We start from the raw sequence: 15,581 nt of genomic DNA, 5'->3' as shown, positions 1-15,581 counted from the left end.
TTAACAATTTACTAGAAAAGAATAAAAGTATGGACCATGAATTGGTTTTGAAAGCATTTTGTTTAAAATTATTTTAAAAAAGAATATGGTTTATGAAAAAGTTAATTATAAAGAATGTAACGTGTTTGAGTAAAACTGTTTGTAACATTCAATAAAAAAGAAATTTCTATTTTTCTGCTAAATTATTTATAATTACATTTCTATATAATAAAATATTTCGTACCAATGGCATGATATGAGAAACAAGATATAATAGAAAAGGATATGATAGAAGGTGATATACTTAGCAAGGCTTAAAATTATATTTTGTAATATAATTATTTAACAATGTTATTCTTTAAATGTTTAATTTTTTATAAAAACCATTTAATTATTCATGAAATATTTTTTAAAACTTGTGTAAATATTAAATTAAGTAATTATGTTAAATATTTCAACTTTGAAATAATATTTATTGATGAACCTCACATGTACTTTTAAACCTTGATGAGTTCACCAGCCTTAACTTCTTGAGAACACAAATTGTAATTCTTCAAAATGAGTTTAAGAAGACAAACTGTAGAGACTCTATTTGCATGTGAAGACATACTTGGAAGGGAAAAGTTTCTGATATGAAAATATGAATGTTACATCAACGCAATAATTCACGTAATAACAGCATTTGATGAAACAATGTAAACATTATTTTATACAGATTTAGGTGGACCTTTCAGATGCCAAATCAAGAAGCTTACGGAAGAACTGATGGGGATACAATGGTGGTTGTTCAGCTAGTGCCTGATATATGTATAGAATGATAGTTAGAATCATAAAACTGGAATGTAGATGTTTGTTCTGATGCTGTGTCTTTTTACATGAATGAAGGTGTTTTCAATTTTTTATATATCCTTATTTTAGTCTTATTTTTATTTATCAATTTGGTGGAAAGCTTCCTTTTGGTCCCTACTAAAGTAAGCTTTCAGTTCAATCTGCTTCAAGTTCATGGCGTTTAGCCTTTGTGATATGCCAACTGTTTTTAGATGCAGCGTAGAATAAACTATCCCCTAATTGTTTTTAGAAAATTATTAAATAAAAAATAATTTTAAAGAAAAAATAACTAATTGTCATAGCAAGAATTTACCTGATGAATCAGAACAGTGGAAGGTGTCATTCCAGGCACAGTATTTACCTCTATAATCAAAACCTACAAAATTGGAAGTTATCCAGGAATAAGATGATGACAAGTTATTGAAACACAATTCCATGATGAGAAGACGAAATACTAAGTGTATCAATGTTTCAGGTTGAATCAATAACAAATTTTTTAACATTATTAACTTCGGAAAAAAAAAAGATAGAGAACGGAGAAAACATATTCCAACAAGGAATTCAACTAACCTCTCCATTGTCAACATTTACAAATGCATCAATTCGTGAAAATCCTTCCAATTGTAGAGTGTTTGCAATCAGTTCAATATGCTGTTTACACCTCTTCAAAGCACTCTCACTATAAAGAGAAGAAAAAGATACTTAACATTAAAAATCAAGTAAAAGAAACCTACAAATAATAAAGTAAGAAAGAGGTATGACAGCACAACATTGCACAGTGAAGAAACAATGAATTGTTATATAACCTTTCTCTACATAATAATTACATGATGGAGCATGACACATATCTATCTAAAATACAAATTAGGAAATCTGCATTGCATTTCATAAGAAAATTTCTGAGACTGTAATTTGAAAATATGTCAATCATAGACATCCTACCTAAAGCACCATCCTTAATTGCAAAAGAAGATGGATTTACATTACCAAACAATCTAATTTAACAAACCCATAGTGAAAAGACAGCATCCTTCCAACTTCAACCGATCAATATATAAAAGGAAATTAAGGAACAATAACTAATGCTAGGGTAGAAAGTGTCCACCCCCACCATTTAAGTTGCAAAGAACATAATCATCAGCAAACTGACAGTAGAATCAAGCCTTAATGACATTCTTATAACCATGACACATCAGGATACACCCATATCAAATATTGGATTCCAAACTTCAAATGCTCTAAAGAATGTAGATAAAGCTCAATAAAAGACATGAGATTAAGAGGCACAAAGAAGGTTCTGCCATTGGGTTGTGGAATTTAATTAGCATACCTCATAATTGACAAGGGAGGCGGAGTCAGATTGATGCCAGTCCCACCTGCCAATATACAAGTATATGATAAGAATGAACTATTCTGAACAACTGCAGTTGACAAAAGTGGGAAAAGTACTAGAAATAAGATAGATAAGAGGCATTCACACATAGCCCCCATCCTAAAGGCAGTTATAACTTCTTCAAAGATTTTCTTTTGTCTACTAATCAACAGTAGCATCCTCGTAACCTTTATACTTAGTTTGGATTAGCTCATTGTGCTATTAGAATTAAAAATCTTTAAAGCACAGCCAATTAAGAAGCATTTTCTTTAGAGTTTGATGGGAACTTAACTGTCATAAATTATGCTAAAGTATTTCTCCATTTCATTTTCCCTGCTTAGCTAATAAAAATAAGTGATTATTTTTTACATTGAGCTGAACCAAGCACATAATTCCCATTTTTCACCCAAAAAATTTCTAACTCATATATTGATCTTATTTAGCTTGAAACATCTTAACTGAAAAACCTTTGATCCTGGCAACTTCGAAGTGTACGTTTTTTTTTTCTTTATAGAAATCCTCAACTTCACAACTCCAATGTTCTGTTGGAGCACAAGGCCACTAATTTCTATCTTTACACTGTAGTTTCTCAGTTTTGTAATTATTCTTCTACAAAACAATGATTAATTTTAAATTCTAGTTCTTTCTAAGATGGAGACCAACCTTGAAACTTCTCCTCTAGTGACAAGATATCACCAGATTCCTTGACAGTTACACTTGGACTTAGCGAGTGCATTGATCCACGTTTTCCTATGACGCCAACTGTTATTTCCACCCATCTGTTGTTCCCTTTCCACCTAAGGCCACTGCCAGTGGCATTCTGAAATTTGGTTGTCACAATTATTTCATCTGTCTCTATGAAAGGTTCAAAGATTAAGTGCTCTGGAGGAGGGTTTGGCATCTCAATCATACCATGTGCCTGTACATTTAATAAAAAAGTTTAAGAGCTAATGTAATGCACTGGTGCTACTGGTATGTTATACTATGAATGGACAAAACAACATTTTCTATACATATTAAGGCAATGCCATTACATAGTCATTGGTACCATTTTTTAGCAAATGCATTTTTCCTTGTCTCTCTCATATACAGCATCAGAGTTATACTATTAATATTCACTCAACATTCCTCAACAAGCGAGATCTTGACGATTACATGATTTTATTACTTATGCATACCTTTGATAAGCTATTTGGAGGAATTCTTAGTAGACAGTCCTCCAGAGCTTTGACATATATTGCAAGGTCCTTGGAACAACTGTATGAAAATAGAATTAGCTAGTTGTAAAACATAATTCATTGAATCCTATGATAACCTACATAATTCATTGAATCCTATGATAACCTTTAATCACTGATATTATTCAAAAGAGATACTAACAAAGTAATAAATCTACCATAGTCTTGCAACCCCAGTTGAGCATCCATCTTTTGCTGGTTTGACACATAATGTTTGGCACTGCAGCTTCGAGGTGAGGTCATGCCATGTATCATTTAAGGACTTATTAAAGAGATCGGCTTTTTGCCTGACATCCTTGTTTATGGTAAGAACCCCCGAATTTTCAAGCTTTTAAGATCAGGATATTAGAAAGCAAAGTCAGAGAAACATATCAGATTGTTGGAAAAACTAGACTTAGATTTCAATGGTTTTTCTTAAAGATGAAAAGAATTGTATCTGACAATTGATAATAATTATACCTATTAATTTTAAAATTGGTATAACTGTCATAAATATGTAATAGCCAATAACCCCTACACTAACATTAATAATAGTAGAAATTCTAAATTATAGTAATAAACTCTAATAATAGATAGAGGCACATCCTTGATACAATTGAGAAATTAATGTAAGGAGTGTTCTTTATCTTTCATAGAAAACAAATATTCAAGTTAGGGACACGTACATGTTTTAAAGCCACAGAAGTTGCAACTTTGTCCATACAAATCTTTGATGCCAATGCACTAGGACCTTAAACAAAAGATAAAAGAGAACAAAAGAAAATAAAAATTAAAAGAATAAATAAATAAATAAATAAACTTGATTAGTGGAAACCATTAAACCTAATAGTCTCACATATTAGGTGCACGTTATAAACAAACCTGAGTAGGGCACTCCTTCAGCATCCAACAAAGATTGAAGTGTACCATCTTCTCCAATACCTCCATGCACTATAACAAACAAGGAGTAAAACATTGTATAAACAACCAATCATAAGCTTGCATTCCATTAAAGTTTATCTATACATTTAAATTGTTAAACAACTGTTGGAAGAATATTCTTGCTGATAAAATAAAAAAAAAAAACTGTTGGAAGAATATGCCATATTCTGGTCAGTATCACTATTAAACAAAGAGGAGTGTCAGAATTTGCTGTTGTTGCGATGGTGTTTGATAGTTATGAGTCTACTAGAGTATTAGTTAGTGCCATCAAATGTTAGATACAAAAAGGATTTGGATCATGGACTTAGGTTGCCTTTACCACACCTGTTCAATTCCTTTAAGACTTTAGAACTGAAAAAAAGGAGGTATAGTTCTTCTTGGGAACAATAAAGGCTATAAGATGCAAAGCTTTTATAGTTTGTTGGAAAGTCAATTTGCAATTAATGATAGTTTTATGTACTATTGAGGCTTATAGAAAGGGTGAAGGAAACTTCGTGGTTGAAGGGGATGATAGGAGAGTTGGGTATTATAAGAGACTCTGTGACTATTCATTGTGATAGTCAAAGTATTATACATCTAGTTGATCATCAAATATATCAAGAGAGAACCAAACACATTGATGTTAGACTGTACTTCTTAGAAACATTGTTGAGTATTGGGAGGTCAGGATTGTGAAGGTAACTTCGGAGGAGAATCTTGCATATGTGTTTACAAATTATTTTCCAAGATTGAGGCTCAAACATTGTTTTGAGTGGATTAATTTTTTGTTTGAGGATGATGGAAGGTGATGCGAGAGCTCTTCCACAATTTGGAATCAAGGTAAAGAATTGTGATGTATTAACTCTAAATCGTGATCATCTTATGAAGAGCATAGAAGACTGTGTACTAGAGTGCTTCTAGTAGTATTAAGATTAGGTACACTGTCTACCTTTTGTAATCCCATAAATGATGTTTGTTTTAATGGTTTTAACAATTTTCTGTAATCCTTGTTCTATTTATAGAGATATGTTATACTTTTTGTAGTACGTTTTGTGATATGTGTCATCTATGTCTAGAAAAGTCTATTATAATATAGTTTTTTTTTTTCATTCTTGTTCTTGCCTTCTCTTGTGATTGTTGTGCGAACCCAATAGGGTACGAAAGCAAGTTAATTTATAGAATCTCTTCCCCATCTCAATCAAGCATAATGTCAAATTACAAGGGACTTGTAGTTCACTTTAGAATAGGTTACCATTTATTGGCTTTACTATAGTCATATCTAACAAAAAATTTCCCAATATCCTTTTTGTGGTTCTACCTCAAGAAATGTAACTTTTGATTATCTTGAAGTGTTATCAAAATGATGTCTGTCAAGATGAAGCATGAAGCACACCGAATGTTGATATTGCAGCTAACTATTCATCTTCAATAATATATAAATAGTGAATATGAAATTATATTGTTAGAAATTGACATAGGTTAGTGGGTCAACTAAGAACAGAACAAATAGATAATGGGCCAAGATACAAGTTTGGAAAAGTGTTCAAGCCAGATGCTAGAGATGTTTGGCTGAAAGGGGAGGGGAAGAAGCATGTGGTTAAGGATGTGGTTAGTTAGACATGTAAGAAAGAGAGGGGAGGTAAGCTAGAATTCAGTCAGAGAGAGTAGGAGTACTTTTGTGAACAAAGGAATGTTCCTTGTGACAGAGGAGTTCCTCGACGAAAAGCATAGGCATGGCGTAGAATTTCAACAATTATTTAGCGTTCCATTTTTCAAAATTCATATTAATATTGCTTTTGTGAGTGAAAGTGAGACAGTACCATTACTAACAAATAAAATTGAAGTTAAAATTTAACAAATAGAAAACACTTTTTGCTCAATACCTGCAATAAAAACTGTTGCCTGGACTTCCTTGGCTAGCTTGATCCACTGCCTTAAAGAAAATTTCATTGGCAGTTCATCAGCAATATCAAACTCTGTAAACCAATTGTGATCCTTCAAACCCTGCATAAGCTCATTCATTACTTTCTTCCGTAGGTTAGATGTTATGGCAGCTCGTTCTGGCTCAATTGCTTCCATGCATGCATCCAGTACCTCCTCAGTAGTATGTCGTAGCACAAGAGAATAACTGTACACAAATAATTACTATAGAATTATTTCATTAAACTATATTACTAAGAGTTCACGTGCATAAATGACAATCAACACAAGTATTATAGTAATCGTGGATTGAGTGCCTATGTCAAGCTACTTAGACAGATTGTTGGTTCTAAACTGGAATGTACCAGTAATTGGATACATTTCTAGATTGCAATTGCTAAATTTATAACCCTAATGAAAAAAATATAATTTTACTTTCTGAAGCATAATATTGTCTAAGAGAAAGTATGAACCCAAATAAAATTTCTAAAGGAAAACCCGAAGCCTGTAATAAGTTCAGGATAGAAGATTTCAAGCCGAATATAACATCCTGTTAAGGACCAACTCTCTGAAAAGATAAGCTGTTAGATGGAGGTCCAACAATGGTTTTTGGTTTTTGGAATACTTCCTTGTTCAAGATTTCCTTGGGCTTCACAATAGTCAAATTGTACTTTTCTCAGTGATGAAGTTTAATTTAATTGTAGAAGAAAAGATCAAATTTCACCATTTGGTCACTGGGTCTTTGATATCATGCTAGAGTCCAACTTTAGAAATTGGTTTTAAAATCTAAAGCACTTTTACAAAACCAGCTTATAAAATGATCATGTTTCAAGTCTATATGCTCTATTTAAGTCATCTCTCTAGTTGAAGTGAGACTAAACCACAACCACCTTTGAGGTTACACTTGAGAGACAACTCTCGACAAGGTCGCAACTAAGGCAGAATAGGATGACTACAATAAGCGGCATTTAACACCAACTCTCCTGAAAGCATAAGCTAACAGGTGGAACCCTAGGAATAGTTTTATATCCGTCTAACAACTGTAAAATAAAGTTGTTCTCATATGCATATCCAAAAACCAAGGAAAATCTTGAGGTAGAGAAACAATACTTACGGTAATGACCAAACTGTTCTATTCATTACGTCATCAGCCTTCTTTCCCACATCAGCACTAGTTGAAAACTCTCTTACTGGGGAAAGCAAACATGGAGTGACCTCAAGCTGCGTGAACAATTATTTTAGTCTCTGATGACATATCATAAAGTACAATGTTAGTCTTTTCAGATAGCAAATTCCATAAGTTTACAGAATGCCATAAGACCTATATTATCTTGAAAATTAAATATTATCTGCTAAAAGATAAACTAAAATATCACATCCGTGAAAGATCCTATATTCTAAAATTACCCCTACTCCACTTCAAAAGATGAAGAGAACCTGGCTAAGTGTGTTATATTTGTTACATCACATTGCATGAAGATTCTGAATGTATGGAAATATGCAATAGCTCAAACAAACAAAGGAAAAGTGTCAAATTAATGCTTATACGTTTCTCTCAGAAAATTGTAAGAACAAGAACATAAATATATTTAAAGGTGGACGCCAAACTTCTGCAGATGGGTTAACAAAGCATGTACAGTAACTGTAAGGTCTTCCTGATTGTGGACACTTACATCATGGAAGGCTCGCAAATTAAGCCAAACATTTGTACCACTCATAAGAGATACTTGTCGTTCTGATGTGTCACCTCCAAAAATGACAAAAACTTTTCGAGCTCCTTCATGGTGAGAAAATGAATTGTTAAGTTGTAAGGATTTTGACCTGCTTGGAAGTTGACCTGATATACCACTAACTGATGCAAGATTTGGAAATCGCAAGCAAGCATGATGAATAATGCTTCTGAGGATGTTTGTATGAGAAAACCCAACCTGAATAACATGTAACATTTTCAAGTAGCGAACGATAAGATTGTCCATGCATAAACAAGAAAAAGAAAAATAATCAATTTTATCATGTAGAAGTGATTTAACTGGTCAGTGCTGTGTTTGCACAACAACATGCTTTCAGTATGTGTAACAATAGATAGATCCGGTATAATCCCGTTAAAAGGAAATAGACAATTTGTTATGTCACTGAAACGCATAAGATTAAAACAACCACAACCACTTCCTTCCCACTAAGTCAGATCAGATACATGAATCACACAATGCCATTGGACTTGGTTAAAAACAATTCTCGAGGATAGTATTCCCCACAGATCCCTTGTACTAATTTTTTCCAATGTTCTTCTTGGTCTCCATCTACCTGTATTTATAGAGATAAAAACCTAGAAGTTACTCTCCTCACTAGTATTTCCAGTGACCTTCTTTCCACCCATGCAAACCATCTTAGCTAAATATTTTCATTCTTTTCCTTAACAGGTGTCATAATATCTCCGATCATATACAGTCGTTTTGTATTTTGTCATTTCTTTTGTGATCACACATCCGTCTCAACATATTCATTTTTACTCCTTGCACTTTTTTTTCTCTTATTGACAATTAAAGCCCAACATTCCCTATCATAAAGAATAATTGGTTGTATAGCAGTGTGATAGAACTTCCTTTTGAACTTGTTAGGTACTTCACTGACCTATAACCCCTAATGCCTTTCTTTATATAACACAGTGAGATTAAATGGTCAATTTAAAAGATAAATAAAAATGGCACACATATAAATACAGACCAATTACAGACACATAATTATGACATAAATACTTTTGGAAAATATAGGGAACTGTGGATATAGAATATAAGAAATGTGATGCAGACACGTCCAGAAGTACCTTAGAAGCTTGCTGAAATAGAAAACTGGTTTGTTCCATACCACTGATCTGAAACATGCATCGATTTTAACATTCAGCAAACTAGTAAAAAATCAAAATTAGTAGTAAAACTGCTAAAGATATCCATATTATTCCCATGGAAGGGAGTCATCTTACCAGGTTAATGTCAGTGAATACTATGGAACCTGATTCAGTCCTTCCAAAGTCGCTTTCTGAAGATAATGATAACTTGGAACCTGGATTTGGCAAAAACCATCCATCAATTCGAGCAAAGTCTTGCAGGCAAAGATGTTGAAATAACAGAGATGCTCCTTTGCGAATATTTTCAATTACTTCCAAAGGAAACCGCGGTGGAGTGTGATAAGCAACCTGCAAATAATATATGCTTCATCTGATTAAGAAAACAGTAGCCAGCATTGGCTGAAATGAAATACTATATTAACTGAAGGTAAAAAAAAAGGGTCACTTGGTGCACTATTTTTAAGCTCAGAAAGCACGTGCCATATATCTTGAGTGCATATAAACACATTCACACGACTACTGACCTGTTGGGTTGGAAGGTACTTCCTGCGGTAATTAAATATTGCATCATTCTCTTTCACATCATTTGCCCCACGAAATTGAAGCTCCACCTGTGCATCTAAATGTTACTCCGGAATTTAAAAAATTTATTAGGCAATAGCCAACTTAATTGCCTCGTACAAATTGCTTGAGTAATTTCACAGACATTGGCAACCACAGAATGATTAATCTATAAATACAAGCAATCCCAACTATTATCACTGAATTTTCTCTCATGAGTCATGTCCAAATTATGGCCTTGAAATGTATCCCATAATACATTATATTTTCTCGAGTTTAAAATTCCTTTCACTTTCTTCTTCATTTTATACTTTTGAAAAGAGAATTTCAGTCGGGTCTAGTTTGATTCAATGGAATCCTTTGGTGGAATGAGAAGGAAAGCAGTGGAATAATCATTATCTTTAACATGTCTCATTCAGTATAAAAAAATAATAATCATTCCATTCCAAACCAACATTAGGTAACTGGTACATTAAATTAGATAATACAAAAATATATTGTTGATTGGGAAAACTAACATTCAGTAGGGAGGGCGGTTGTGGCAGAAGTCAAGACAAGGTGGTAGCATAGTACATATTATCAGTTTCAGAAAAGACAATATATAAAGGGAATTTAATTTAGATCAATCCAATGTTGTAGATCTCACATTGACTAAAAGTATGACTAATTTATACTATAAGGATAGACAAACCTCACTTTATAAAGTTGGTTTTATAAGAATGAATTAGATTTAAACTCACTTCCTAATATGGTATTATAACTTACCTTAAAAAGTTAAGACGAATTTACAGTATATATATAGGACACTCCTCATCTTATAAGCTTATTTTAGAGTTTTTCAAAGAGTTTTAGTGCGATGAATAGAAGGAACTGATACTTTCTGCTGTCTTATTTTAGATACAGAATCCCCTGCAAACTGATGTTAACACGTGCAAATATTACAGAATTGCAGTGAATGAGCAAGAAATGTCAAGGGAGAAAAGACAAAACATACCTCAGTTGGGAGTAGTACAACAGGAAAGCAATCAGAACCAGACCCTACATCAAGGACAATGGCTGTAAACTCACTCCCTCCTTCAAGAAATATTTCTATTAGCACTTTATCGTCAATTCCCTATCACATTCAAAATCAATTATCAATTCCAAAAGTTAACTCATAAAGCAACTTACACTGACATTAATTGAAGTTTCATCAAATTTCTCCTAATCCCCCTCCCTTTTGACACTGATATTAATCCCCCTTAATTATATTCCACTAACACGCCCCCTATACATTACACAAACACCCCTGGTTACTCAATAAACAAATTAATCCATGTAACCGTACAAGGGGATTGCTGTAAATGTTAAAAAAGTAGAGTTAGGTGAAATCTTAAGAGATTTTAGCGTAATTTGCTCTAACATATATCATAAGAGATGTCCAGCTTGTTACACAGATATATTTTCTCAATAGACACGTTCAAGAAAAGAAAATAAGAAGGTGAAATGAAGTAAACGTTCTTAATTATGTTAAAATTAACTTAACCCTTCAACTTTTACAGAACCTTTTAGCTAACTTCTCCATAAATGAAAATGCTTAAATTGATTTTATCTTATGAAGGAAGTTCATTCATTTTACAATTATTTTTCTTCTTCTTCTTCTTTTTCTTCTTCTTCTTATTATTATTATTATTTTTATTTTTATTTTTATTACATAAGTACTTAAGCTTATTAAAACAGCGCCTTAATATAGTTCTAGTCAAAATGTATTCCTCCTCAGTTCTTGATTTTTCTTCGTAGTGATATATAATTGAATCTGGATCTTAAATAAAAGTCATCACATATAAAAGTGTATGCTTGCATTCAAGTTTAAAATGTATTGGAAATACCTCAGACATAATTTCGTTGGCTCTTAAAAGAGAATCATCAACACCATAAGCAACTCTAACACCAATGCTTGACCCTCCTCTTGTTGGTTTTACCTAAAGCATCAAATTTACAACATCAACAAGCATAAAATAACTCCCTCGCAATGAATTAACAATGAACCTATAATGACAGAACTAAAATCAAATGCCTTACCACAACTTTCCCCAAGTCAGGGTCCAGCTGGTGCTTTTTAAACCATTCTGATACTTCTGATTTGTTTGTTTCATACCCCTAATTGACATCATATTATAAAATAGTGTGTAAATAAGAAAAGTTGGATGAATAGATTTTAAAGACAGAAAAGAAAACACTTTCAAAAGCAATTAAACATGGACGAAATCTAATACAATAAAAATATAGTTGAACATTAATTATGAAGCATCCAATTATCTAACATTTAAAAACATCCAATTATCAGACTTCTGTGACACATAATTAATTATCATTACAAGGTGAAACAATAGCCTGTTTAAAACACAGTTTATAATACCTGAACTAAGAAACTGGGTACTGTTATGAATCCCTGCTTCCGGAGCTCCAGTGAGGCTTTATGCTGACAATTAATTTTAAGGGGACAAATGAATCAGAGGAACAGTAAAAGTCAAACTAGTAAATAACAAAAGATTACAAGAGAGGAAAAGGTTTGAAAATATAAATCTTAGATCACAAATGCATTCCAGTTATGATAAACAGAAAAAAAAAACATGTTGGAGAAGAAACATAACAAAATACATATGTCCTATACCTTGTCAAATGCTTGGCCGCACTCCTTTGATCCCGTGCCAACAAATGGAACATTATATCTTTCCAGCAATTCCTATTAATGTTTGACACAGAAATATCATTGATAAATACACAAGCTCATTACAACCTAGAAGAATTCCAAATATATATGTGTATATATACTGCACCTGAATGCCACCATCTTCACCAAATTTACCATGTATGACTGGAAATACTATGTCCACAGCTGTAGCTAGATGCTTTGCTAAGTCAGACAAACTCTGGAAACTTTGGGCAAGGCTGCAAATTGAAGAAGTGGCCATCTTTAATCTCAAATTTTAAATGTAAATTATTTCATACAACAGTTTACGAGTATTTGATCCATACTTTGTAGGGGATATTAAGAAGGAATTATTAGTAAAAATATTTATATTTTAGGAACATTTAACCACACGTGTGTGTGGTTAATTATTCCTATATTAGAGAAACTGTGACCAGAACTATTGTAATTTTCCTTAAGTTGAAAATGTACACTAACCTTTCGAGTTTAAAATCAAAATCAGCGGGTGTGTTGGAATATACCTGGGAAATAATATAGAAAGTAGAAGAATGAATGGCTTGAATGGGACAGACCAGACATAACCAAACCAAAAGAGAGATCATGGAGATTTAAAGTCAGAGGTGATGATCACTAAATAGACATTTCACTTATTTGTGTTAACTGGGATTAACCAGGAATTATATACTATTAAACTTAATGAAAGTTGTAAGGAAGGATTGAGTAGACTGTAGACCAAAGGAGAACCTAATTCAACTATTATTTTGCCCCCATATTGTTGTAGAAACTGTGACTTGTCTAGCCTTGATTTGGTTCAAATTTTCTACTATCTAATTCATCATATCATATGAGTTTAGCCTTATTCGTATCAGAATTGTTCTTAATATATACCAATCAGCGTAAGAAAAGCTATAGTTTGACAGACAGAGAGCTCATGGAGCATATTTTGAGAAACATGTATCGTACTAACCTGAGCTGAGGAAATTGCATACGCATTGAGATTGCAGTCAATATAAAAGCAACTAACGTGTAAATTGTCCCCCTGTCAGACAACAGGAAAAGAAATGAGTTTCATATATATGAAAGAAATAAGATACTAAAACAGAAAAAAAAAACACCTTCAGCTGCTTTCCAAATTAGCACATACTGTTACAACTCACCACGACTAAAACAAGCCAAAATAATAAAATGAAAACTCGAGAAATTTCTCTCACAATTTCAGTATAGTACTATAACTATAACTTCGAAGTAAACTGAAGAAAGAGCAATCACAGGAACCAGCTGCATTAGTCTCTGATTCAATAGACCGGAAGAAACACATGGTAGGACAACAAACATCTAAATGAAGAGCATAATTAACTTGTAAGAGTTCGAGTTTTAAATTTTAATAATCCAAGGCTTAACATTAATAATAATAAAATAATTATGATGAAAAAGGTCATGTTTCAAAAATCCGTCCGCACCTCACATACAATTTCAACGTCTCTCAATGACCACGATAATTGACGTTTTCATATTTAAGGTGATTTCTCTTGAGTTAACACCTAGTACAATGCTTGGCTTTTGTAATATTACTTCAACAATATCAATACTTATATGATGATTAAGTTTTTATAAGTAATTAATTTTTTAAGAGTAATAACTAAGGTCGATATCCAATGAACTTGGGTCCAGTGAGCCAATTATTGCATTAATGTTTGATGCGAATCTTAACCTCACTTAAATTTATCGTCTCTCTCGGAGGAAGTATTTTCTGATAATCGAATTAGTCCTCTGATAATCGAAAAACGCTTAAACGAAAATTTAGCTGTAACAGAATCCGAAGAATCTGTACCTGCAAGTGATCAAGGAGTGATCGAGCAGAATTGAGGGAAATCCCACGCTCAGCGGAAGGACCACCGCATATGAGACCAACCTTCAACACTCTCCCCTTCTCCTTCGCCTTCTCCATTACTCCGCCACCAACAACGGCCACCTCGTGGTTGGAGCGGAAGAGGTTGATAGAGTTAGCAAGCGAGGCGGAGAGCGAGCGAGAGAGGGAGAGCGTGCGGCGGCGGAGAAGTGAAGGGATATTAGAGAATAAAGAGTGAAGTGAGTGTGAATTTGTGTTGAACTCCACATTTTATGCTATAATGCAAACCCAACACCAGAGTAGTTTTTGCATGTTTCAAGTGCCGACTCGCCGGCAACTCACAAATTTTACTTTTTAAAAACAAACTCTAACATAAACATCAAATTCTTATGTACTCATCATATTATTTTCTATCGTAATAAATAAATGAAGTTAAATATATTTTTCATTTGTATACACATTTAAATATTTATAATATAAAAAAAATTCTTTTATATAAAATGATTGTTAATTTTTTTTAAATTATTATTATTTTAATAATTTAAACTATTTCAATTATTTACATATTACAAACATCTCATTCATTAACTAACATATTTAATCTAAATAATTTTGTTAAATTCAGCTAAATCAAAGTTTCTTATAAATATATTTTTTAATACATTGGTAAAAAAGGGATTAAGTAACGTATTTTTTATTAAAATTATTTTTTAAATAACCCACCTAGTTCTGTTTCAACCTAAAACTCTTGTGAGGGAATCTATAATATTTAAAACGGGGAGATACGATAAGATAAGGGATGAGGATATTGAAGCAAATTTAATAATAAAAATAAATATATATTTAACGATTCTTATAAACTTGTTTGTTTTATTGTTTGTTACTTATGTTTATGGAGGAGACCCATGTTTCAGATAAAAAACAAGTATGGTCCAGATTTGATTTGATGTGGCACGCATGACTTTCTTTTTATCTATATTTTTTATTTTGAAATTGTGTTTTTTTGAAATTTTTTAAAATTTGTTCATTTGTATAAAAATTACTTAAAATTACATTATTTCAGTTCAAATACCCAAGATAAACTCTATAAAACAACTATTTTTATATTTATAACTTTCACCTTTATTTTAGGAACTTCTACAAATATCATTGCTTTTGGAAAACACCCCTCTCAAAAAATTTAGTTCTTCAAATCGAATTGAATTTCAAATTTAGTCATAAATACATTTAGCTTCACTCTTTCTCATATTTAATAGTGTTATTTTCTTTTTAGTTACATTTCTAAATTAATTATAATGTTACGTATCAGTCAATTTCTGTAATCAATGTTTTTAATCGAAAGGAATTTTTTTACAATTTTAAAAGATGAACATCAAGATTATTTTTATCTATTATTG

The 15,581-nt window shown here is 32.3% G+C and overlaps 1 protein-coding gene across 1 annotated transcript; it reads right to left on the bottom strand.

Moving 5' to 3' along the window:
* Positions 1 to 589: 589 nt before the first annotated feature.
* On the bottom strand, positions 590 to 14,537 carry LOC137827304 (D-alanine-D-alanine ligase family). The gene is given in 25 exon segments (XM_068633597.2): positions 590 to 777; positions 1,121 to 1,183; positions 1,378 to 1,486; positions 2,138 to 2,183; positions 2,843 to 3,098; positions 3,358 to 3,436; positions 3,576 to 3,745; positions 4,083 to 4,147; positions 4,279 to 4,347; positions 6,201 to 6,445; positions 7,352 to 7,458; positions 7,911 to 8,165; positions 9,062 to 9,109; positions 9,218 to 9,430; positions 9,607 to 9,693; positions 10,638 to 10,757; positions 11,512 to 11,604; positions 11,705 to 11,782; positions 12,042 to 12,104; positions 12,297 to 12,368; positions 12,463 to 12,574; positions 12,813 to 12,856; positions 13,303 to 13,374; positions 14,167 to 14,417; positions 14,420 to 14,537. Coding segments are annotated over 25 exon segments (2,832 nt in total). The 5' UTR covers positions 14,454 to 14,537; the 3' UTR covers positions 590 to 696.
* Between the last annotated feature and the right edge of the window lie 1,044 nt (positions 14,538 to 15,581).

Source organism: Phaseolus vulgaris, chromosome 8 (genome assembly GCF_051622355.1).
Source record: "Phaseolus vulgaris cultivar YP4 chromosome 8, ASM5162235v1, whole genome shotgun sequence".
In the NCBI taxonomy this organism is placed as follows: domain Eukaryota; kingdom Viridiplantae; phylum Streptophyta; class Magnoliopsida; order Fabales; family Fabaceae; genus Phaseolus; species Phaseolus vulgaris.
The sequence above is the reverse complement of the archived record's forward strand: the minus strand, read 5'-3'. Positions and strand labels throughout refer to the sequence as shown.